Consider the following 24,090-nt stretch of genomic DNA (forward strand, 5'->3'; position numbering starts at 1 on the left):
CCACCCGTGGCGTATTCGATATGCCAAACACAGGAACAATGAGTCTCACTATTTGATGTGAGACGTTACTGGTGCCCGCTCGAGCAAATCGATGAACAACGGGAGGACAGTGCCACAGTGCTACTAGAGTGTGCACATCGCTCAGCAATCAAACTTCCAAAGTGATGTTGTCATGACGGCATCATACGATCATATTGTCATCGAAACAGCCATTCTCTGGTGGATATCCCCTTTTTCCTTGAAACTAGGTTTTTCTTTTCTTTTGCATTTTTGGGGGGCCATACTTGGTGATGCTCAGGGTCACTCCCAGCTATGCACTCAGGAATCGCTCCTGGCAATGCCGGGGGACAATGTGGAACTCTGGGGACTGAACCTGGGCCGGCCACGTGAAAGGCAAGCGCCCTCCCCACTGCACTGTGACTCCAGCCCTGGAGAGTCCTTTTCCGTTTTCCTGGAAGCACCCTTCCAGGGATCTTGCGGGGGGGCATGGGTGGGCTGACCCTTTCCTCGGGGCTCCCCCGCTTGCCTGCTTGAACGGGGCCATCTGTCTGTGTCTAGCCCTGTGGTCGCAGCGCAGTTCTCAGACAATCTGCTTCGACCGTTTCTCATCTACATCATGTCCGTGCCTGCCCTTGTGACTCACCTCAGCACCGTGACCCCTGAGGTAAGGAGGCTCCGGCCTCACACACCGCACAGAGCAAGCGTAAGACTCAGAACGAGAAAAGCAGAGGTTCTGTCTAGTTCTTTCCTGTCCACTCCTGGTTTCCCTCTCAGTCCTGAGCCGCCTGCTCTCATCCAGGAGAGCCCAAGCACCAGGTCCCCAGCGCGGCCCGTTTCCCTCTTGGCAGTGAATAGCCCCTTTGCCTGCGGGGGGTTTGGGTGGTGGCGTTTCTGCTCTGTGGGGAATTCTCCCCGCCCCCTGCTCTGACTCTGCGCCCTTGTTCGCAGCGCCTTGGCATCTTAGAATCTCATGACATGCTCCGTAAATTCATTCACTATTTAAGAGATGAACATCGATGCTCTGACGTGTGTGAAAGTCTGGAGGGATGCCACACTCTTTGCCTGATGGGTGAGTGGGACAGGAACAAGTCCACATTTGGGAAGTCGGGAGAAGTCCAGGGTTTGGCTCTCGGTTCGCCAGGGTGGAGATCACGAGTTGTTTTTAGGAAAACTTGGAAGTGTTAACAGTGAAAGCCATGGATTTAGAGGGGCAGTTAAAAGATGCACAAAAATCTCAGAATCATCTGGAAAATATGCCAACCTGGCAAACTCGTTGAGTGACTGTAAATCAGTATTAAATACCAACCCTTAGCCTGGCCGTTAAAGGAAAATGAAAAACCTGGCAAGTTGCCTAGAAAATTCTTGTCTGGAGCAAAAGGGGGATTTGTGGGGGCTGAGGTCAGGCCAAGTTCTACCTCCTAGGTTATGCAGTGTTGTTCCTGGAGGTGAAGAAAGGGGTTCTGGTTAGAAGTATTTGAAAACAGCAGACATAATTCTTACAGCCAAATAAGAGGTTAACCTTGAAACGAGAAATATTCTTGGAGATAAATATTCAAGGGAAATTAAGAGAAGTGTCTTGGGTCAAAACAGTAGTGCATCAAGGCAGGCATTTGCCTTGCACACGGCCAACCCAGGTTCGATCCCTGGCATCCCTTATGCCCCTCCAAGCAGCACCAGGAGTAATTCCTGAGTGCAAAGCCAGGAGTAACCCCTGAACTTCACTGGGTGTGACTCCCGCAAAAGGTTTTTAAAAAAAAGCTCTCGTGCAAATCGTATAACTTTAGTTATAACCCTAAATACTAGTTTCCCAAAATAATTATTCTTCAAAAAGTCATTTCTGGGCCAGAAATAGAATATAGCTCAGTGGTAGAGCAGGTGCCTTGCGTTGTTGAGGCCTTAAATTAAGTCACTGGCATACATCACACACACACACACACACACACACACACACACACGTATACACACACCAGTGTTATTTCTTCTGTTAACCCTTGATTTAAAAATCCTAATGTAGGGGCCGAGAGACGGTCCATGTTGATGACGAAAGGTCCTGGTTTGAGTCCTGGCATCACAAAAGGTCCCCTGAGTACCTCAGAGGTGACCCCTGAGCCCAACAGCTCTCCTGACGAGCAGGGACATGGGGCCGAGAGGGAGCACAGCAGGGCAGGCAGGTGTCTGCCTTGCGTGTGGCCGACCCAGGCTGCCTGGCACCACGTAGGGGCCCCTGAGCCCCTCTAGGAGTGAGCACTGAGCACAGGAAGTGTGGCCCCCAAACAAAAACAGGTGAAGAGGGAAAAGTAGAGATCGTTATTTTAGTCTCATACAGATAAGCAGTTTCGTGCTGCTGGCCCCTGGGGCTGGGGGTTCTAGAACGATCCAAGGAGTCATAGTAACCTCAGGTACCCCAGAGGGGGAGCGTTACTCTCTGTGTGCTTGAAGGTCGATTTCCGGGAAGGTCTTTCCTGGCAGATGGGGCACATGGGCCCACTGCTCTCCGGCAGATTGAAGAGAAGGGTCCTTTGCACAGCTTGTGTTTTTCTTTTTCATTTTCATTTTGGTGTGGGGGGGGGTGCCAGGGGGCGGGCTTCATGCCCAGCAGCGCTCAGGGCTTCTTCCTGGCTCTGCACTGAGAAATTACCCCTGGCAGTGCTCAGGGAACCATATGAGATGCCAGGGATTTGTTTTTTGGTTTTTTTTTTTTTTTTTTTTTTTTTTTTTTTTTTTGCTTTTTGGGTCATACCCGGCGATGCACAGGGGTTCCTCCTGGCTCATGCACTCAGGAATTACTCCTGGCGGTGCTCAGGGGACCATATGGGTTGCTGGGAATCAAACCCAGGTCGGCCATGTGCAAGGCAAACGCCCTACCCGCTGTGCTATCGCTCCAGCCCCGATGCCAGGGATTTGAACCCGGGTTAGCCACGTGCGAGGCGAGCACCCTCCTCACTGTGCTGTCGCCCCCACCCCTGAGCCCCACAGCTCGTCTGAGGCGCTGTGAAAGCGGGGGGGTCTGTTTCCTCACCCCGTGCCTCCCAGTAGCACGCAGGGCCGGGGGGGGGATGGGGGCTTCCTCCTCTCGCTCAGACAAGGTTGCTCAAGCCCGGGTCAGCCCGCCTGCCCCCGGCACACTCGGCCTTCTCTCCTCGCAGGCAACCTCCTGCACCTGGGCTCCCTCAGCCCCCGAGTGCTGGAGGAGGAGACGGATGGGTTCGTGCGTCTGCTCACCCAGATGCTGTGCTACTGCCAGAGGTACGTGTCCCAGAAGAAGTCCAACCTGACCCACTGGCACCCCGTCCTCGGCTGGTTCTCCCAATCCGTAGACTACGGGTGAGTACCCAGGACTGAGTGCTGCCTCTCCTGCCCCTGCCCACAGCCTGTCCTTCCCACCGCCTTTCCTGCCCCGCTGCCCCGCTGCCCCCCTGCCCACACCTCTTCCGCTACTGCAGTGTCTGTTGTTTCTTCTAAAAGTAGCACAGATGTTGTATACAATACAGTTGACATGAAAGGAGACGGAAATTCATTCTAGACTCCTACTGAGAAAAGCAGCATGAATAACTTCTGTTTTGTTTTTTTTTCTGCCTATCAGTATCAGTGTTTTGTTTCGTTTTGTTCCCCTACAGAAATAAGATCATAATATTTGGTATTTTGTTCTTTGCAGTTGTCAGATTAGGAACCGAGTCTCCTAGAGCCAGAGTGATAGTACAGTGGGGAGGACGTTTGCCTTGCATGCAACTGACCGGGGCCTGATCCCCGGCCGTCCCACATGGTCCCTGCAGCGCTGCCAGGAGTGATTCCTGAGCACAGAGCCAGGAGCGACCCCTGAGCACTGCTGGGTGTGGTACAAAACCCCACACAAAACACAGTGAAAGGAACCCTCTCTCTCGATATGGTCTTGTCTTCAAGATCACTTCTGAGAATCTCCCAGACAACCATAGTGTGGAGATGCTCGGTGCAGCTAGTGCCTCCAAGAAAACAGGAATCAGCCCGGGGCCTCTTCAGGCTGTGGGGAACAAGTCAACACCGTTGAACGTGACTTCGGAGACAGAAAACATGAGAGTAGGAGATTTCAAGGCAGTATCACAGATTTGGAGACAGAATGTATGCGGGGGCGGCCCGAGAGATGGCGGGTCTGGGCAGCGCAGGCGGAGGTGCCGACCAGCTGGCTTTCTCTTCGGAGTCCTCCGGGGGCCTGGGGGCAGAGAATGGCATCAGCTCAAATGCCTCCCTGCCAGAGACACGGGGCAGCCTGCCCATCTCTGAGGGAACGTGCAGGAGCCCCTTCACCTCCCTTTGCCCGGGTCAGAAATGTGGAGGTGGCCGCAGAGGGCGGAGCCAGGGAGAGGCCAGGAGGCATGTCCTGAGCCAGGAGGGGACGGAGGAGACCTCATGTGGGGCACGCTTGGGACTGGGCTGCGGTGTTGAGGAAGAGGAGCACTTCAAGGCAGGGAAACGCAGGAGCAGGCAGGGTGGCCGGGAGGGAGTGGGCAGCCTGGCAGCCGAGACGGCGTTGGTCAGCTGAGCGGTAAACAGGATGGAAGTAGGAGGGAGCGCAGGCGGCATCTGGGTGGTGGAGGCCTGACGTGCGGGGCCAGGTGCCTGGGCAGGGCAGCCGTGCTGTTGGCAGCATGGGAGGTGTGGAGCAACCCAGGAGGAGGAGGAGGAGAAGGAGGAGGAGAGAGGTCAGTGGTGGGAGGATGGTTCTCCGTGTTCTTCCTGTTGTTCTGGCCCTCTGTCCCTCGTGGGCTCCCCTGGCCGTGCGTTAAGTCAGGACTCACGTGCCTGTTCTCCTTCCCCCAGCCTCAACGAGTCTATGCCCTTGATCACCAAACAGCTGCAGTTCCTGTGGGGGGTGCCCCTGATTCGGACCCTCTTCTGTGACATCCTGAGCAAGAAGCTGCAGGAGAGCCAGGAGCCAGCGCCGGTGCCGCCGGCCTCCCCCCAGAATGTGCTGCCTGTGAAGAGTGAGTGGCCCAGCGCAGGGGTTCTTCCCGGGGGACGCCCCTGACGCCACTTAACAACCATGCTGGCAGGAAATAAATCCTGGGGGAATGGACAAGGACGGGGACTGGGACGAGGTTGTGGAGAGATGGGGACAGCGTCCTGTAGGTGCCCCCGGGGGCCACTGTTGCTATCTCCGAACGGTCTAGTCACCGGTACGCCAAAGGACTTGCGGGAGCCTTCTCCTCCTTTCCGGGAAAACTGCTTCCTTAAAGGAAGCGGATCTTCTCTGAGCTCCTGGTCACGCTCCCAGAGGGACTCTGACTAAGGGGGCACAGAATCACTGGCCTTTGCCTCCGCCTCCTTCCTGGTGGGTCACCAGCTCCATATCGGAGCTGTCACCAGGGTGGGCTCAGAGCCCGCGGCAGCACATAAACGGGGAGGCTTGGAGCGGGGGGGGGGGCGGAGAGACAGGATGGCAGGAAAGGCTCCTGCTCTGCTTGTGGCTGGCTTGGATCTGAGCCCCAGAACCACGGGTGCTTCCCTGAGCACTGTCAGGAGTGTTCCCTGAGTACCACTGGGTGTGCCCCAAAAACACGCACACTCACTTTTTTTTTTTAGTTTTATATGCTGGAGCCAGAGTGATAGTCCATGGGAAGGGCATTTGCCTTGACACAGCTGACCCGAGTTCGATCCCTTGCGTTTGATATGGTCCCCAAGCACCACCTGGGATCATTCCTGAGAGCAGAGCCGGAGTAGCCCCTGGGCATTGCCGGGTGTGACCCAAAAAACAATAAAATAAAATTTTCGTTTGGTTTTGTTTGGGGGCCACACCCGGCTATGTTCAGGGCTTCTTCTGCACTTGGGGATCACTCCTGGTGGAGTTCTCTGGACCGTATGTGATGCCCGGGACAGAACCTGGCTTGGCTGCGTGCCAGGCAAGCGCCCTCCGCCCTCCCCTCTGTATTATTGCTCTGGCCTCCCCCCTCCCTTTTTTTTTAAATTTTTATTAGTGAAACACCATGAGGTACAGTTGTAGACTTACAGAATTTTGTGCTTGGGTTTCAGTTATACAATGATCAAGTACCCATCCCTCCACCAGTGCCCATTTTCCAGCACCAATAATCCCAGTATCCCTCCTACCCCCCATCCCCACCATCCCACCCTGCCTCTGTGGCAGGGCATTCCCTTTTGTTCTCTCTCTCTCTCCTTTTGGGTGTTGTGGCTTGCAAAAGAAACATTGAGTGGCAATCATGTTCGGTCTATCATCTACTCTCATCATGCATTTCCCATCCTGAGAGGAACCTCCCGACGCCCTTTATTTGGTGCTCCCTTCTCTATCTGAGCTGCCTTTTCCCCTAGTGTGCGGCTGGCCTCCAAGCCATGGAGTAAACCTCCTGGTACTTATCTCAGCTATTCTTGGGTGTCAGTCTCCTATTTTGTTACTTTATGTTCCCCAGATAAATGCACTCTTTCTGTGTCTATCCCGCTCTTTCTGACTCATTTCAATTAGCATGATACTTTCCATGTAGTACCACTTGTATGTAAATTTCATGACTTCATCTTTTCTAAGAGCTACATAGTACTCCATTGTGTAGATGTACCAAAGTTTCTTTAACCAGTCATCTGTTCTTGGGCATTCAGGTTTCTTCCAGTTTCTGGCTATTGTAAAGAGTGCTGCAATGAACAAACAAGTGCAGATGTCACTTCGACTACACATTTTTGCCTCTCTGGGGTATATTCCCAGGAGTGGTATTGCTGGGTCAAATGGGAGCTCAATTTCTAATTTTTTGAGAATCGTCCATACTGTTTTCCAAAAGGGTGAACCAGTCGGCATTCCCACCAGCAGTGAAGGAGGGTCCCTTTCTCGCCACATCTGTGCCAGCACTGGTTGCTTTTGTTCTTTTGGATGTGGGCCAGTCTCGGTGGTGTGAGATGATATCTCATTGTTGTTTTGATTTGTGTCTTCTTGATGATTAGCGATGTAGAGCATTTTCTCATGTGCCTTTTAGCCATTCAGATTTCTTCTTTGGGAAAGTTTCTGTTCATTTCGTCGCCCCCTTTTTTTTAAAAGTTTTATTAGTGAGACATCATGAGGTACAGTTGTAGACTTACAAATTTTTGTGCTTGGGTTTCGATTATACAATGATGAAATACCCATCCCTCCACCAGTGCCCGTTTCCCACCACCACGGATCCAGGTATCCGTCCCACCCTCCAACCCCCCATCCCACCCTGCCTCTGTGGCAGGGCATTCCCTTTTGTTCGTCACCCCATTTTTTGATGGGGTTGTACGTTTTCTTCTTGTGGAGTTCAACCAGTACTTTGTATATCCTTGATATCAACCCCTTGTCGTTTGTGTATTTGCCGAATATTCTTTCCCATTCCTTAGACTGTCTTTGTATTTTGGTCACTGTTTCTTTGGAGGTGCAGAAGCTTCTTAGTTTAAGATAGTCCCATTTATCTGACTCTGTTTTCACCTGTTTGGTCTGGCCCCCCTTTTATAAATTTTAAAACAGAAGAGGAATGCAGCCCATGCATTCAGAATACACAAAGTTAGTGCCCAGCTTCTGTGTAGAAACACAAAACATTGGAGTTCAGCCATGCCTAGTACCTTTGCTACTCTTTTCCTAGAATAGAGTCATCAGATTTATTTACATTTTAGTCTTCGTTTTATTTTGTTTTTATCAGGTTTTTTGTTTTACTTTCGTGGGTTCAGAGAACAGCGGGACAGAAAAAGAATCCCAGTTAAGAATGCGTTCTGCCGGGGCTGGAGTAGTAGCACGGCAGGAAGAGCATTTGCCTTGCACGCAGCAGACATGAGTTGGATCCCTGGCATCTCTTATGGTCCCCGGAGCACCAGCAGGAGTAATTCAATTCCTGAGTGCGTAGCCAGGAGTAAGCCCTGGGCTGATATCACCGGGTGTGGCCCCAAAACAAAACAAAAACAAGAAGAACGATGCCTGGCTTGTCCTGAGAGGTTGTTTTTCGCCCCCATTGCCTGAACCTGTCTTTGGGTGGGAGGTGAATAAAAACCCACGGTCAGTTCTTCCCCCAAAGACCACTTGAGTCAAGGCAGCCCCCGCAGTGGCTGCCCCTGGTGTGGGGCTTCGTCACTGTCCCGTGCCGGCTGGACCGTGGCGGCGACACAGCCCGTGCTTCTGGCCCTCTTCTCTCCGCGCCAGGTCTCCTGAAACGCGCCTTCCAGAGATCCGCCTCCGTCCGCAACATCCTCAGGCCCGTGGGGGGCCGGCGCGTGGACTCCGCGGAGGTGCAGAAGGTGTGCAGCACCTGCGTCCTCTACCAGACCTCGCTGACCACGCTCACGCAGATCCGGCTGCAGATCCTCACAGGTCGGGCCTCTCTCCCGCCGCCCCCTCTGCTGTGGTCGAGGGACTCCCCTCAGAGCCCAAATCGGAAAGAGCCGCGTTTTTTGAGCCATTCTTAGGCATCGGCGCGTGTGAGTTCGGCAGCTCCAGTTCACCCTGGCATGGCTGGCATGACCATTTCCTGGTCATTCTGACTTGCGATGGTTTTCACAGTGAGGTGCCGTTTGAAAAAGCTGCTTTGACCAGGGAGGTGTCGCTGAGTGGCCGAGCACATAGATGAGGCCCTGGGTTCAGTTCCCTGGCACGCCCCCAAATTTAGTTTATTTACATAAAATAAAACAGGTGGTTTTTTGGGGGGTTTTTTGGTGGGGGGTTCTGCATAGAAAACTAGAAAAGTTGAAAGAAGGAAAACTTGGGGTTGGGAGATAGTACAGGAAGCGGGCACTTGCCTGTCATGTGGCTGACCCAGGTTCAGTCCCCAGCACCCCCTGTGGTCCCCTGAGCCCCATCAGGAAGGATCCCTGAGCACAGAGCCAGGAGTCAGCCCTGAGCACGTCCAGGCATGGCCAAAAGCAAAAGAAAGAAAGAGCTGCACCAGCCCCATCCACAAAGGGGAGATCGACCACGCGTGTGCCGGTGGGAACGAGGGACTCAAAGGGACCCAGTCCCCTGAGCTCTCGCCCGCCCCCCCGGGTTTGAATTTCGTGACTTTTCCAGACTTTTTGTGACCGCTCCAGTCGGTCAGCACTTGCTCGTTTTTAACAGAGCTGAGAAGGCGGCTTTGCGCAGCGTGGGGCTCGCGAAAGGTTGGTGGACTGCACAGCCTGCGGCCCAAACGCAGCCGATCGGGCTTTGTCAGAACACGGCTGCATCCGCTTGTGCTTTCCGGTTGCTTTTGTGCTGCAGTGGTTTCGGCTGCCTGGCTGCCCCACGGGACCTGGCGGTGTGTGTTGCCTGGTCCTCCCCAGGAAAACAAATACCACACCTGACTGCAGCATACGGAGCTTAAACACTGAGCCTGTCAGACTCCGCTGGGGCTTTGGCAATGACTGTGTGGTTTGGGGCCAGTGACTTAGCCTCTCTGTGGCGCTCACGCGTGTTTCATCGGGTAGAGAGGAGCTTACGCAGACAGTGACTTCGATGACTGGCACCAGTAAGCCCTCATTACGTAAATGCTAGCTCTTACCGGCGTCATTCTCATGGTGGTAATGAGTTTCTTGGTAATTCCCCTTCTTTCTCTCCCATTAAGTGTTTGCCAGCAGGTTTCGGTGTTTTGTTTTCCCACTGGAAAGAGGAAACACGCCGGAGCACCCCCCGAGCCTGGGTCCCTGTGTTCTTGCCTAGGTCTCACATACCTTGACGACCTGCTGCCCAAGCTCTGGGCCTTTATCTGTGAGCTGGGGCCCCACGGGGGCCTGAAGCTTTTCCTGGAATGCCTCAGCAACGACTCCGAGGAGTCCAAGCAGCTCCTGGCCATGCTGATGCTGTTCTCCGACTGCTCCCGGCACCTCATCACGTAGGTCGGGTGTGGGGACATGGCCCGTGGAGAGACCCAGCTACACGATCCTGAGGGGAGCCAAGGCCAGTGTGCCCAGCGCCAGCCTCGGCCTGTGTGGGAGGCAGGGAAGAATCAGAGAGCACAGTGCCGAGAGGGGGTGCCGAGGAGGGGTCCAGCCACCCTGGGTTCTCCCTTCAGGGCAGCTGGCGCAGCACCAGTGTCTGTCGGCCATTGGGGTCTTCACACTCTGCAGGGATGTTCACAGTAGAGCCCAGAATTACAGCCAGGGTGCACCACCAGACTCTGTCGCTTTGTTTAGTTACAATTTTGGTTTGGGGGTGTCATACCCGGGAGTGCTCAGGAATTACTACTGGCGGTGCTCGGGAAATCATATGGGATGATGGGGATTGAACTCTGGTTGACTGCATTCAGGGCAAGTGCCCAGCCTGCTAGACCATCTCTCCGGCTCCAGGCTCTACCCCTCTCACAACCTCCTGGGCGAGGAGACCTGGTGCCCCACCTCTGTGAGCTCCAGTGCCCTCCTTTCTGCCGGGAGCTTACCGGCCCATGCTTCGGGTTTAGAAGGGACAGTGTGCACACAGCCTTGAGCATGTAACCCCTGGCACATCGGAATCATCACACAAGTTGCCTGTTATTCTTGCTGTTGTTCCCAGGCTGGCCCTGAGCCAGCTGCGTGACTTCTCTGAGCCTCTGTTTCCCCAGTCACTCAGTCAGGGTAGGGTCTTTGGCATTCTCTTAGTGCCACATTGGTAACCCCAACGGATGGTGAAGATTCACGTACAGGGTCGGCCTCAAGCAGGAACATTCTGGTAGGCATGATGCAGGAAGGAACCAGGGACCTGTAGGCAAGAGATTAAGAAGGACCCGGGGCCAATTGTCGGTTGGAGGTGAGATTAGGGGTCCGCAGCTGCTGGGGAGTCCTCTTGATTGCTGGGTCGAGGGGGGCCCGGAAATGAGGGCTCCCCTGCAGAGAACAGTTGCCATAGGCCATCTTTGGGTAGGGCTGTCGCTGAGTGCTCTGTCAACACCTTCCTGCTCCCGCCCAACTTGCACACGGGCCTGAAGGGCACCCCCTGGCGTCTGCAGATGCGGCGTAAGAGCCCACAGCTCTTCCCAGGACACACAGACTCTGTCAAGTGCAGCGCACTTGGTCACAGATCCGGAAATGTCTCCCTGGGGCCCGGAATGCGGTTCATGTGGCGAAGTGGTACGTGACCAGGGGTTTCGGAACTCCAGCCCAAACGCGACATGACTGGATCTGACCCCCGCTTAAGACAGTGTCATTTGGCCTTTATGATTTGACCTTTGGCACTATTGTGGCAACATGGGAAGAGGCCGTCGTTGACAACATTGACAAGGAATACGATTGACTGGTTCAGCACCTCCATGATTGTGCGAGGAACGCCAAGAGAGATATAGCCACACAAAAAAAGCCTGTCTTCGAAAACTCTTGAGCTTATTTGCCAACGTGGCTTGGTGCAGGCCTCAGGCAACCGCAAACGAACGTCTGAGCTCGCAAAGCAGTGCAGAGAAGCAATCAAGGAAGACCTGAAAGAGCAGCAGTGCTGGTAGATGCGACAGAAGCCAGGAAAAGCATTCGCAATGCCCGCCTGTCCTTCACCAACTACAAGACCAAATGACTGCCCTCTGACGTCCTGATGGATCTATCACATCTTCCAGAAGGGAAATGCAGAAGATTATTTATGACTTCTACTTGGATATCTTCAATAGCCACGTCCACCTGCCCACATATCAAATTCTGCAGAATGGATATGTCGTTCCCAACGGTCTCCGTTCCGAATTCCAACACACCATTTTGTTGGTAAAAAAGCAAACAGCACCCGGCCCAGACAAGGTCATACCCGAACACCTGAAGAACCTACCTACCATCAGTACTCATCAATACACTGGCTCAGCTCTTCACACGCTACTTGTCTGAATGCAAGGTTCCATCCCAATGGAAAACCAGTAGGACTGTACTACTGTACAAGAAGGGAGATATCCACGACATTGGCAACTATCGCCCGATCTGCCTGTTGTCTGTTGTCTACAAGCTGTTCACTCGAGTCCTGAATAGGATTGGCAGAACACTAGATGAAGGACAACCATGCGACAGGCTGGGTTCCGCAAAGGATTCAGCACCATCGACCATATCCACACGATAGCCAAGCTCATTGAGGTTTCTCGGGAGTTCAAGATGCCGCTCTGTTTAATGTTTATTGATTTAAAGAAGGCCTTTGATTCTATTGACGGAAGTGGTCATCGAAGCTTAGCCAAACAGGGCGTTCAAACTCAATACATCAGGATCCTCCATGAGCTGTTTTACAGATTCACTAGCAGGATCTCACCATTCTACAAAGAAATGATCATCGATGTCAAGAGAGGGGTTCGGCAGGGTGATACCACTTCACTGAAACTCTTCAGTGTCACCCTCGAGAACGTCATGCGACAACTGGAATGGGAATGAATGGGAGTGAAAATATATGGTTGGCAACTACACCACCTCCGCTTTGCTGATGACATTGTTCTAATAACACCGAACATTAGCCAAGCAGCACAAATGCTGGCCGACTTTGACCTTGAGTGTAGAAAGGTCGGACTATAGCTGAATCTCATGAAGACAGTGTTTATGAGAAACGGTTTCGTTCCTGACGTTCCATTTGCTCTCAACGGAATGAACATCTCCGAGTGCAACAGTTTAAGAAGGTTGAGAACTCAGCATGACGAATGACTTGGCACCTCAGTTGCGCAGGAGGAAGAGAGCGGCTTGGAACGTCTTCAAGAGTGTTGAAGAAATATGGGGGTATGGTACCGCCAGCAGGTCAATCTGTACCTGTGAGGCGAGTGCATCAGCAGCCTGATGGCACCGTCAGGCTTTCAGATACCCCAAATTTGCTGCTGTGCCTTTGGCCAGACCCCAAAAATTTGGGGCAAAGTTTACCAAGAAAGCAAACGGCCAACAGTTAGGTATGTAGGAGACACACCCACAAGCCACCTCTGGCCCAGCTATATAATTGGAGACATGGCCTCTCTTGTTCCTGATTGAACTGCTTAACGGCCATGATCCCAGAGACTCAGAAACGAATCAAGGAACCCAAAGGCTTTTGGCAGAAATGCGTCCTGTTCCTGCCATAAGTTACTGGGGCTGGGCCACTCCAGGTGGGAATAGGTTTCGTGCCTTGGCCTGTTCCCCTTGGTGGCCCGGTTGACTGTCATCCTCCAGAGGCCACTGGACAGTCAGGTTTGGGCCTGCAATGATGAGACACGCGGGGCCTCACGAGATGGGGGTGGAACCGGCCCTTTCCTCCTCATCCCAACGAGACCCTGAGTCACCACCTACAAATGGCCTGTCTGGCTCCTGATCAAGCTGATTAATGGCCATGATCCCAGAGACTCAGAAAAAAATCTCGAAACCCAGCGGTTTTTGGCAGAAATGCATCTCGACCGCATTCGCGGCCATGGCTCCAGAGGCCAAAGGACTTAGTCCAGAGCCCGGCAGCTTGTGGCAGAAGAGTGAATGGACCATGCGTTAAACTACAGCGCCATGCCCCCCACCCCCCCGGCAGCAAGGTGGCTGCCGCCTCAGAACTTCTAGGAAAGCCAGGTATGAGCCAGCAGTGATGGGGCAACTGCAGTCTGATGGGAAGGGGGGCAATACCGGCTCGTCCTTCACACCCTATCGAGGTCCTGAGTTGCCCCCCACGAGCGGCTCTCCAGCACAGCCATAACACCAGACAGCACAGAAACCAGTCGTGATTATCTGGCTCTTTGAAGAAATCCAAAATTGCATGGCTGCAATAGGGGCCATGCAACATTATATGATTCTCATGACCATCTATGGAAAGCAGTATTTCACAATGCCTTTTCAGCGATTCTGATTGTTGGGGGGGGAATTCTAAGCAATAATGTGCATCTTTTGTCGAAATAACGAATGTAATCAATGTAGAGAAGAGTTAAGTAGAAATCATCTGCCTCACAGGCATTGGGAGGGGTGGGAGGGGGGTATATTGGGGTTCTTGGTGGTGAAAATTGAGTACTGGGGAAGGGAAAGGTGTTTGATCATTGTATGACTGAGACTTAAACCTGAAACCTTGGTAACTTTTCCCACAGTGATTCATTAAATAAATATAAGACGAAAAATAAATAAAACTATGAAAAAAATTAAACACAAAACTTAAAATTGTACAGAAAAAAAAAGGGTGTCGGAGAAATAGCTAAGAGGACAAAAAACCTCTGGCTCCGGGCACATCTCTTCGATTCCACTGTTCTTCCTGCATTAACATACGCTTCAGAGACCTGGGCCCTATGAAAACAGGATGAGAATGCTATTCGGGTCTCCCAAAGAGGAATCGAAAGAGCTATGCTTGGAGTCTCACGCTTTGCTCAACTGAGAAAGAATGTGGAGTTCCGACGGCCATCGATGGTCAAGAATCAGGGACCCTGGGGCTGGAGATAGCACAGCGGGTAGGGCGTTTGCCTTGCACGCGGCTGACCCGGGTTTGATTCCCAGCAACCCATATGGTCCCCTGAGCACCGCCAGGAGTAACTCCTGAGTGCAGAGCCAGGAGGAACCCCTGTGCATCACCGGGTGTGACCCTAAAAGCAAAAAAATAAAATGAAAAGAATCGGACGCTGTCTCGTTTGCCAAGGTGTCGAAAATCAGGTGGGCTGGACACGTAATGAGATTTGGAGACGACCGCCAGACTAGAGTCATTACCGACTGGATTCCACGGGAGGTCAAAAGATCGCGTGGCCGCCCACCTGCAAGACGGTCAGACTTCATCAAGACCCTGAACGATCGGTTTGAGGCTGTTCGTGTTCCTAGAACGAGCAGACGCCATTGGGCTACACTAGCACGCGACAGGGACGAATGGAGATGTTACTGGCGCCCGCTCGAGTAAATCGATGAGTAACGGGGTGTCAAGTGATAAGGAAAAATACAGTGTCTGTAATTGTACCTTCAAAAATATTACAGAAGTGAGTTGGTGGGGAAAAAAGAAAAAATGCAACGCAGCGCTTACTGCACATTCCCTGAACTCACTTTTCCTCACATTCCCTGATTCTCACTTTTCCCCTGTGATCGCCAACGAAAAGAAAGCAGGGAACGGTGGAACCTCTGGGCCTGCCAGCAGGCTCAGCTCAGCGGGTGCTGCCTCCTCTCTCCCGGCCCCACCCTAAGGCCCAGGCCCGCCCTAGAACGTTCCCAGCAGAAACCTGTCCGTGTCACCCCGGAGCTGGCGCCCGTGGCTCTCCCTGCCAGGCGGCGCGCATCTCACGGTTCCCGGGCTCGGCAGGGAATCCTGAGTGGTTTCTCCCCGGTTTAGGATCCTCGATGACATCGAAGTCTACGAAGAGCAGATTTCGTTCAAGCTGGAAGAGCTGGTCACCATCTCCTCGTTCCTGAATTCCTTTGTGTTTAAGATGATCTGGGATGGCATCGTAGGTAAGGGGAGGACGACACTCCAGGTGGGAGCGATGCCGTGTGCTGGGAAGCCGGCCTCTGCCCGGCCCTGCCGGCCCTTCAGCCTCACTGCACATGCCCAGCACTTGCGGCAGCAGCTGAGAGGGCAGCTTCTCCCGGGGCCGGGGCGGGGAGGGGGGGTACTTCAGGATTAGATGTATTGTGAGGTGTGAGGGTGTTTCTGTTTCCACTCTTTTTTAAATTTTTTAAAAATTTTTATTAGTGAGACATCATGAGATACAGTTGTAGACTTACAAATTTTTGTGCTTGGGTTTCGATTATACAATGATCAAACACCCATCCCTCCACCAGTGCCCATTTCCCACCACCATGGATCCCAGTATCCCTCCCACCCCCATCCCCCCATCCCACCCTGCCTCTGTGGCAGGGCATTCCCTTTTGTTCTCTCTCTCCTTTTGGGTGCTGTGGTCTGCAAGAGAGGCAATGGGTGACAATCATGTTCGGTCTATAGTCTACTTTCAGCATGCTTCTCCCACCCTGGGAGGATCCTCCGAACACCCTTTATACATACAAGTGTTACTACATGGAAAGTATCATGTTAAGCGAAATGACTCAGAAAGAAAGGCATACACATAGAAAGATTGCATTCATCTGGGGGACATAAAGTAATATAGGAGACTAACACCCAAGAATGGCTGAGATTAGTACCAGGAATTTTTTTTTTTATCCTTCCCTTGCCCTCCCTTCTCTGGTAATCTTGGTTCCATTCTTACTGGTTGGAAGAAACCAACTCGTCGGCTGGTTGGAATTGATTTTGTTTTGTCTGTTTCTCACTCACCTTGCTGGGCTCATAGAACTGAACTCACTCAGTGATCCAGTATTTTTCCCCTCATTTGGGACCGCACCTAGTTCTGCTCAGGGCTTTCTTCTGGCTGTGCACTCAGGGAACACTCCTCGTGGGCTCAGGAGATCATCTGGGGTGCGGGGGATCGCACCCAGGTTGGCCGTGTGCGAAGCAGGTGTCCTACTTGCTGTGCTGTGGCCCTGATGCCTTTTTTATGCAGGCATCATGAGCATTTGACTTGCTTCCATGTTTTTTCGCTGTCATAAGGAGTATAGCAGTAAGCACTAGGGTTGAGGCTACTTGGGTTAATGTTTTTGTGTTCTTTGGGTAGATCATTAAAAGTGGAATTGTTGGGGCTGGAGCGGTAGCACAGCGGGTAGGGCGTTTGCCTTGCACACAGCCAACCCAGGTTCAATTTCCAGCATCCCATGTGGTCCCCTGAGCACCGCCAGGAGTAATTTCTGAGTGCAGAGCCAGGAGTCAGCCCTGTGTATCGCCGGGTGTGACCCAAAAAGAAAAAAAGAAAGTGGAATTGTTGAGTCATGTAGGAGCTCAGTCTTGGTTCTTTTTTTGGTGGGGGTAAGGAGGGTTACTCCTGGCTCTGCACTCAGGGATCACTCCTGGCTCTGCGCTCAGGGATCTTGGCTCTGTGCTTCAGAGGTCACTCCCGGGGGGCCTGGCAGACCTTAGGGGGTGCTGAGACTGAACTTCCCTCCCTGGCATTTTCCAGAACGGTTGTCCCAGTTTGCATTCTCAACACTGCACAGGCAGGTCCCTTTTCTCCTCACCCCCACCCCAACATTCTCCTCTTATTTGTTTTGGAGTTTGTTCACTTGGGTGGTTGGGTGGTTGGGTGGTTGGTTGGTTGGTTTGGGGGCGCCAACCAAACGGGGTGCTCAGGGCTTACTCCTGGCGGTGCTCTGTCCTCATTTCCTGCCTGACTCCAGGGATTGAACCCAGGTAAACAGGTGCAAGGCAGGCGCATTTCCTGCTGGGCTTTCTCTCCAGCCCCCATCCTTTGATCGGAGGCTTCCTCAACTCCACGGGCACGACAGGGGTTCTCGTGGTCTCGGTTTGCATTTTCCTGATGGTGAGCACTTTCCCGGTTGCCTGGCAGCCCCCTGTATGTGCTCTTTGGAGAAAGCCCCAGAGATCATCTGTCCACATTTGTCATTCAGTTAGGTGGGTTCATTATACCCCTTGGTGTTAAGTCCGAGGCACACGTGTGGTCTGCACAGAGCTTTTGCCGTGCCGCGGACTGTCTTCGTTCTGTTCACATTTTCTTCCACTGCACAGAAGCCTTTCGGTGTGTGCGGGCCCGAGCTGCTTGTCTTGTCTTCTCTTCCCTTCGTGTTCAGGTTATGTTCTCCAAAACCTTGCTAGCGCTTCTCCGTGTGAAGGGTTATTAACGATGATTGATTTGCCTGGAATCTCCTTTTGACTTTTTGAGTTGACTTTTCCTGAAGATAAAATACATGCCGCATGGTCACCTGGGGTTCGATCCTTGGCATCCGACATGGTCCTTTGAGCACAGAGCCAGGAGTAACCCTTGAGCATCGCCAGGTGTGGCCCTAAAACCAAAAAGAAAAAAAAAAACCAAGAAAGTAACTCGCATGCCCAGGCAGCCAGGAGTGAGGTGCAGTGGTAGAAGCCTTGGGCGTCGTTCTTGACACCCCAAGAGAAGGGGAGGGGAGCACACGAACGGACGTGCAGGTCTCACTCCACTCACGTGTTCCTTTGGTAGGAGACCCCTTTGGGGGACCCTCGCAGTGGGAGCCAGGAGTGTCCGATACTCGGGTCTGTCCGAGCTCGGCGTGTCCCCAGGGTGCGGTTCCGCTCGGCCAGTCCTAGGCTCGAGGGAGGGACACGACTGGCTCTGTGGAGTGTGCTGCGGGGACGCGGGCGGTTCTGCCTCCTCCGGGCTCTCCTGACCTCTGTGCCCCGCAGAGAATGCCAAGGGCGAGAAGCTGGAGCTGTTCCAGTCCGTGCACGGGTGGCTGATGGTGCTCTACGAGCGGGACTGTCGGCGGAGCTTCGCCCCCGAGGACCACTGGCTGCGGAAGTGAGTCCCCCGGCGCGGGCGGGGACCCTTGCTCGAAGCACCGCTGGCCGGAGCGGTCAGCACTCCCGCCCAGGGCAGAGGGGGACCTGACCCGGAACTGGCCTTGCGTCTTGCCCTGCCCGGCACCCAGGGGAGGGTGTCTGTCCTGCCGATGCCTGTCCCCACGGACCCCCTCGCAGGGCCTTCCGCTCCGGCGTGTTCACCCTGAAACTGGTGGGAGCCTGTGAGTGGCCGGAAAGCCAGGGCCCGTCTCGCAGACGCCCCCCGCTCTGAGCTGGAAAGTTCTTGCGTTCGTCCCGGTTGGTTTGGGTTCGGGAGCCCCGCCCCGGGGCCTGGGGAAGGGGCTGGTGGCCGCATCCTGGCTGGCCTCAGGTCCGAGAAGGGTTGCATGGGCCCAGTGGAAATACCACCCCCTCCCACTGCTTCCTGTTGGCGGGCAGGAGAGGACTCGGAGCTGCACGCCTGCGGGGCGGGTGGGAGGGAGGGAGCCCATGTCGAGTGCCGCCTCTTGGTCAGCAGGGAGAGGAGGCTGCGTCTCCGTGGGGTTTGCCCCATGCCCGAGGCCCCCAGCCCAGGCTGTGGTGTGTGCTTGCAGGGCACAGAGGACACGCTGGGCAGGGCAGGGCTCCCGGCAGGGCTCGTGGGACCATGTGCGGTGCCGGGGATCAAGCCCTAGTCAGTGCCCACAAGCAAGGCTAGCGCCCTCCCCGCTGTCCTGAAGGGACTTGCACCGGCATGTGGGAGTCGAGTGGCAGTTTTTCCCAACAGGGTAAGACTCTCGGGGTCCTGTAGGAGAAGCCCCTCAGCAACAGCTAAACGTAAGATCGTGTCCTCGTGCTGGTCAGTGGATGTCTCGGGCAACACTGACAGGCCCAGCCCAGGCCCCGCAGTCTTTGGGAAAGGCCCAGCCAGCCCACGGCTGGGGCGTTACAGACCGGACAGCCCCAGAAGGCGGCTGGTAGCACTTCTGTGAGTGGGTCCCGCCGCCATCCGTCCAGACTTGCAGGGCGCAGGCAGCAGGCTGGCGGCGGCCACCCCCGCTGGCGTCCTTAGGTGTGATGACCCCTGCCCATGTCTCCCTGTTCCAGGGATCTCAAACCCAGCGTGCTTTTCCAAGAACTGGACAAGGGCCGGAAGCGGGCGCAGCTGGTCCTGCAGTACATCCCTCACGTCATCCCCCACAAAAACGTGAGTCGGCTGCTCCAGGGCCCCGTGCCGGGCTCCGTGTGTCTCCCACCCACCGCGCCGGGAGAAGCGTGACTGCGAGGGTCATGGTCCGTGCAGGGGGGACGGCAGTTGGGATGGAGCGGAGCTGTGCAGTGGGGCCTGGCAACGAGGCGGGGGTGGGGGGTGCTGAGGGCTGGCAGGCAGCAGTGGGCGGTGCCGAAAGGCCTGGGTCGAGAGAAGAATCGGACAGCGGCTGGAGGGAGCGTGAAGGCGGGCGCCAGTCCCTGCAGCCGAGGGGCTGTGACAGCTGGGACCAGAGGGGCCTTTGCCACCAGGGCAGGTGCCTGAGTGCCCGGGGTGTTGCAGAGTTTGGGGCTGGAGAGGCCCCTGGTGTTCCTAGCGGACTGGCTAGAGGGAGAGAGGATGTGGCAGCAGGTTAGCTGGACTCCGGCGGGAACCGGGCAGTAGAGAGATGGTGAATTCAGCAAAGGATTTTTCTGGAGGGGGCGCCTGGATGCCTTGGAGAACGTCCACATCCAGAGGGAGGGAGGACCCGAGGTCCCTGATACTCAGGCCCCCAATGTGGGCACCGTGCTTGGGAGGTCTGCTCTGGTGTCCGCATGGGAGTGGTGCTTGGACAGCTGGGTGGGGACCGGGGCGGGGTCCGGGGTGCAGGGCGGAGGGGCAGAACCAGCTCTCCGAGGGGCACTCCCGAGGGTCAGCAGCCTCCAGGGAGGCCCTCCAACTCCGACTGGGCCCTTTCTTCCATTCTCTCTCTCTCTCTCTCTCTCTCTCTCTCTCTCTCTGTTGACAAAATGGAATTTTTAGTAAAGAGCACAGATCACGCTTCTCTAAATGAAATCGCTTTTTAGAGACATTCTTCACTGCGCTCCAATAGCGTTTTGACCTTGACCTCAATGTTTAACAGCTGCCTCTCGTCACCCTCCGAGCGTGGCTGTTTAAATCCTTATTGCACTCGACAGCGGAGCCCCTCCAGTGGGGGCGGGGGGGCTCGCAAGGTTGCAGAGACAGGCCCCCGGGCACTGCTGGGGACGCTCCCCTCCTCCCGTTCCTCTCAAAAAAAAGAAGAGAAACAGAATACAAGCAGCTCTAATTTTCTGAGATTCGCAGGCGACTCTCGTTTGTCTTCATCATGTTCTGTTTCCCAAGGCAGGCTTCCTCCCGCGGCTCACAGTCCCGCTCTCCTGGGCCCCTGGCTAGGCTAGCAGCTCCCTGCCGGGCCGCACTGGGCTTGTCCCCAGCCCTACTTGGCCTGCCCCTGTGGATAGCCTCCCTCCCTCCCTCCCTCCCCGCCATCCGCACCGTGCAGCACTGGGGCCGTTTGCTTTTATCTATCTGTGGTTGATTCGGTGCGGTGCTTGCCCACGCGTGAGCAGCTCACGCCGTCCTTCCCGCTCCCACCATGGGCCCACGTGCCACGCACACCTTTTTCTGTTCTCCAAGTCCCGCCCCTTTCCCCTCGGGTCATGCAAAAAGAACAAAACTCAAAGGGCCCCAAAAGACAATCATAAGCAAAACTCCCAGACGTCCTCCCCAGTTAAGTGGTCTGAGGAGATACGGCCTGGACAGTCTTAAATCCTTGAGGGCGCCAGGGGCCTCAGCAGGGGTGCGGGCTCAGCACGCAGAGCCCTGGGTTCCACCCCGTGCCCCCTGGTACCCCAAGCGCCGCCAGCTAGGCCCCAAAAACCCAAACAATGCCGAGGGGAGCCCTGTGGATGCGATGGGTATTAGACGCTTGGCAAAGTACTAGGCTGAGTCCTCCGTCCACATTCATTGTTGCTGTACTCTTTGCAGTGATGTAAGAGTTGCTGAGCCGGTGTTGCTGTCCTCGGGGTTTCTGTTTGGTGGGGGGGGCTACACCCAGCAGTGCTTAGGGTTAACTCCCGACACTCAGGAATCGCTCATTCATGGTAGATTTGGGGGACCACATGGGGTGCCGGGGATCAAACCCAGGTCAGCAGTGTACGAGGCCAGCGCCCTCCCTACTGTGAGTCCGGGCTGTAATCAGATCCTGACCATTGGGGAGCACGTCCGGGAGTTTTGCTTGAGATTGTCTTTTGGGGCCGGTTGAGTCTTGTTCTTTTCCCTTTTCTTAGACAAGGAAGGTCGCGGCCCGGAGTTACAGTGCAGCGGGGACAGTGCTTGTTTGCATGCAGCCAGGCTGGGTTCAATCTCTGGCATCCCCTGAGACCCCCAGGAGTCCTGAGCGAGTGATTCCTGAGTGCAGAGCCAGGAAAGAGCCTTGAGCACCACCGGCTCTGCCCATCGGACGCCCCCTCCTCCCTAAAGAAAGGAAAGTAGCTGCTTCCTTGCCTCTGGCCTCTGTTCGGCCCCCTGACTGCCAGCAGGCCCGGAGTGTCTGAGCGCTGGCCGTTTCCCTCCCCACCAAGGGGTGTCCGTGTCCTCTCTGGGCGCAGGAGGAGCTCATGGGCGCTGAGTCCCCTCCTCTTCCTTCTGTGTGCGCCGCCCATCTGCCCCGACGCCACGCCTCTCCCCCACCAGGCCTGGCCGGGAAGGCGGCCCTCCCTCCCGCACTGAGCGTGGGCCCGCTGGACCCGCATGCAGCGCTCGCTTCTGTGTCTTGTGGACACCCCCTCCTGACCATCCGGGGGCCAGGCCTGCTTACTCAGCGCCCCGTGGCTGTGTGAGCACAGGGCTCGGGAAACATCTCTGGAGGCCCTCGGAGGTCTCCCAGCCCCCGCGGAATGGAGATCCCCGCCCAGCCTTCCCGGGGCCCTGGCCGCTGTGCTCCTGCAGTCCTGCTGGCCGGTGCCAGCCTAGACTCAGCCCAGGCCTGAAACTCAGCCCAAGCCTGAACCTTCTTCTCGTGCTCCGTGGAACAGCACCCCGCGTTCAGGCTCACGCTGAACATTCCGGGGGGGTCACGGGAAGCAGTCGTGTCCCACAACCCCACTGCTAAACGCGGGTTTCTGAAGGTCCCCCAGCTCCCGGTCCTGGGCCAGAGCCAGGCCACGCCGCAGCCTTCCCTGCCTGGGCCAGGCTCCTTCTCCGCTCCCCGGAGCCCCAGAGCCCTCAGGACCATCCCGAGCGCGTTAGTCTTGTGTGTCTGCGTGTAAGCCGGCAGCGTGGAGCTGCTACACCGAACAGCGGCCCCGCCTCCCGGACAGCCCTCTGCCTGGACAGCCCGTCTCAGGGGGCTTCTGGCACTCGCTTTTTCTCTTCCAATCATGTTGACTTCACTGAGCTAATGACCTGATGAAACGAGATCGCCTTGATACCCTCAGTTGCTGTTACTGTTCCTACGACTCCTTTTATTGGTTAACGAAGCTTCTGATTTGGAGGGTAACCCTCCCCCCCCTTTTTTTCCCCGAATACAAAGCAACAGCTATGATTGGGTTGATTTTTTCCACTGACATTACTGGAGTGCCTCTACAATAATGATTCTTTTGTTTGTTGGATGTTTGTTTGAGGGCCACACCCGCCGATGCTCAGGGATTGCTCCTGGCTCTCCCCTCTGGGACCACTCCCGGCAGGCTCGGGAGACCATTTGGGATGCCGGGGATCGAACCCAGATCAGCCAGTGTCCCACCCACTGCATTATCACTCCAGCCCCTGATTCTTAGACCCGAGGTGGGGTAGAGGGTCCCGCTCTCCTCCAGGGGCGCTGATGCCGAGAACAGTGAGAGGCTTCCACTCCGAAATCCTTGAGGAGTGCTCTTGGTGGGAAAGGTGCTTGAGGGCTCGGGCAAGACAGATGAGAAGGTCAGGGACCTGTCGACTGTGGGATCGTTCTTTAAATTTCCGACAGTAGAAAAAAATCATCTTCACAATGTTTCTGTATTCTAAATGGATAATATTGATTTCCTTCGCAGCCGGCAGAGCTCTATGTGGCTGCCATGTGGCTTGCCTCGCCACCAGGGTTTCACGGTGGATTATTGACGGAGGGAGAATGATTTTCCCCGAGATAGTTCTCGGCGAGATCCTAACTGCTGCCAGACCGCTCCTTGTCGAAAACCTCTTCCTTGGCCTCTCCTCTGCGCGCACTGCGGGCTGTTCCCATGGGTCCCTCGGAGCCGCAGCCCCCGTCAGAGAGCCCCATTCTGGTCGCTCCCAGGTTGCACGCCAGGAGTCTCCTGATTTTCGTGTGGTGCGTCTTGGAATCTCGCTCCCGTCGTTGACCCCGTTCTGGTCTCCCTTTTGCTCGTTTCAGCGGGTGCTCCTGTTCCGAAACATGGTCATCAAGGAGAAGGAGAAGCTGGGGCTGGTGGAGACCAGCTCTGCCTCCCCCCACGTCACGCACATCACCATCCGCCGCTCCCGGATGCTGGAGGTGAGACGCCCCGGCCTCACGTCCCGGACCCTACAGGGCTCCGAAGAGACGTGGCCGGGGTGCGGGTCCCGCACTGCCCCGCGAGCACCCTGGAATTAGGGCATCAGACACTTGGTGCCCCTGCCGTCAGGACAGACATCCTTGGCCTGCAACACGCAGAGCCACGATTGTGGAGATGGGACTGGAGGTGCTGTGTGGACGAAGGCACTTGGGGTCAGACATTCATGCAGCGCTGAAAACGGTGTAGACACTAGCCCGAGAGGCTCAGGAAAGGGACCACGGCCCACCTCGGCCACCGCCAGTCCAGGGCCCAGTGCACGTGGCTGGTGTGGGTCTGAAACGCCCTCGAGCACTTGGCTCCATCCCTGGGAGCGTTGTCAGCGTGCGTTGATGTGGCCGGGACAAGACCCCGACTCGCATCTGCTGGAGTGTTCTCAGGACCACACGTCCCCACGGGGCCACTCGCGCCACTCGCGTGGGAACGCAGCCCTCGCATTTGCC

General features: G+C 55.3%; 1 protein-coding gene across 1 annotated transcript in view; it reads left to right on the forward strand.

The window, feature by feature from the left end:
• UBE3B (ubiquitin protein ligase E3B) overlaps window positions 1-24,090 on the forward strand; it is a 49,264-nt gene that overhangs the window by 15,052 nt on the left and 10,122 nt on the right. The window contains exons 9-18 of the mRNA XM_056114472.1: window positions 559-664; window positions 949-1,069; window positions 3,147-3,324; window positions 4,795-4,958; window positions 8,120-8,287; window positions 9,608-9,779; window positions 15,107-15,225; window positions 17,996-18,110; window positions 19,199-19,298; window positions 23,470-23,589. Coding sequence (XP_055970447.1) covers window positions 559-664; window positions 949-1,069; window positions 3,147-3,324; window positions 4,795-4,958; window positions 8,120-8,287; window positions 9,608-9,779; window positions 15,107-15,225; window positions 17,996-18,110; window positions 19,199-19,298; window positions 23,470-23,589 — 1,363 coding nt within the window. The remainder of the gene's footprint in view (window positions 1-558; window positions 665-948; window positions 1,070-3,146; window positions 3,325-4,794; window positions 4,959-8,119; window positions 8,288-9,607; window positions 9,780-15,106; window positions 15,226-17,995; window positions 18,111-19,198; window positions 19,299-23,469; window positions 23,590-24,090) is intronic.

This window comes from Sorex fumeus, unplaced genomic scaffold (genome assembly GCF_029834395.1).
Source record: "Sorex fumeus unplaced genomic scaffold, SorFum_2.1 ptg000025l, whole genome shotgun sequence".
Lineage (NCBI taxonomy): Eukaryota > Metazoa > Chordata > Mammalia > Eulipotyphla > Soricidae > Sorex > Sorex fumeus.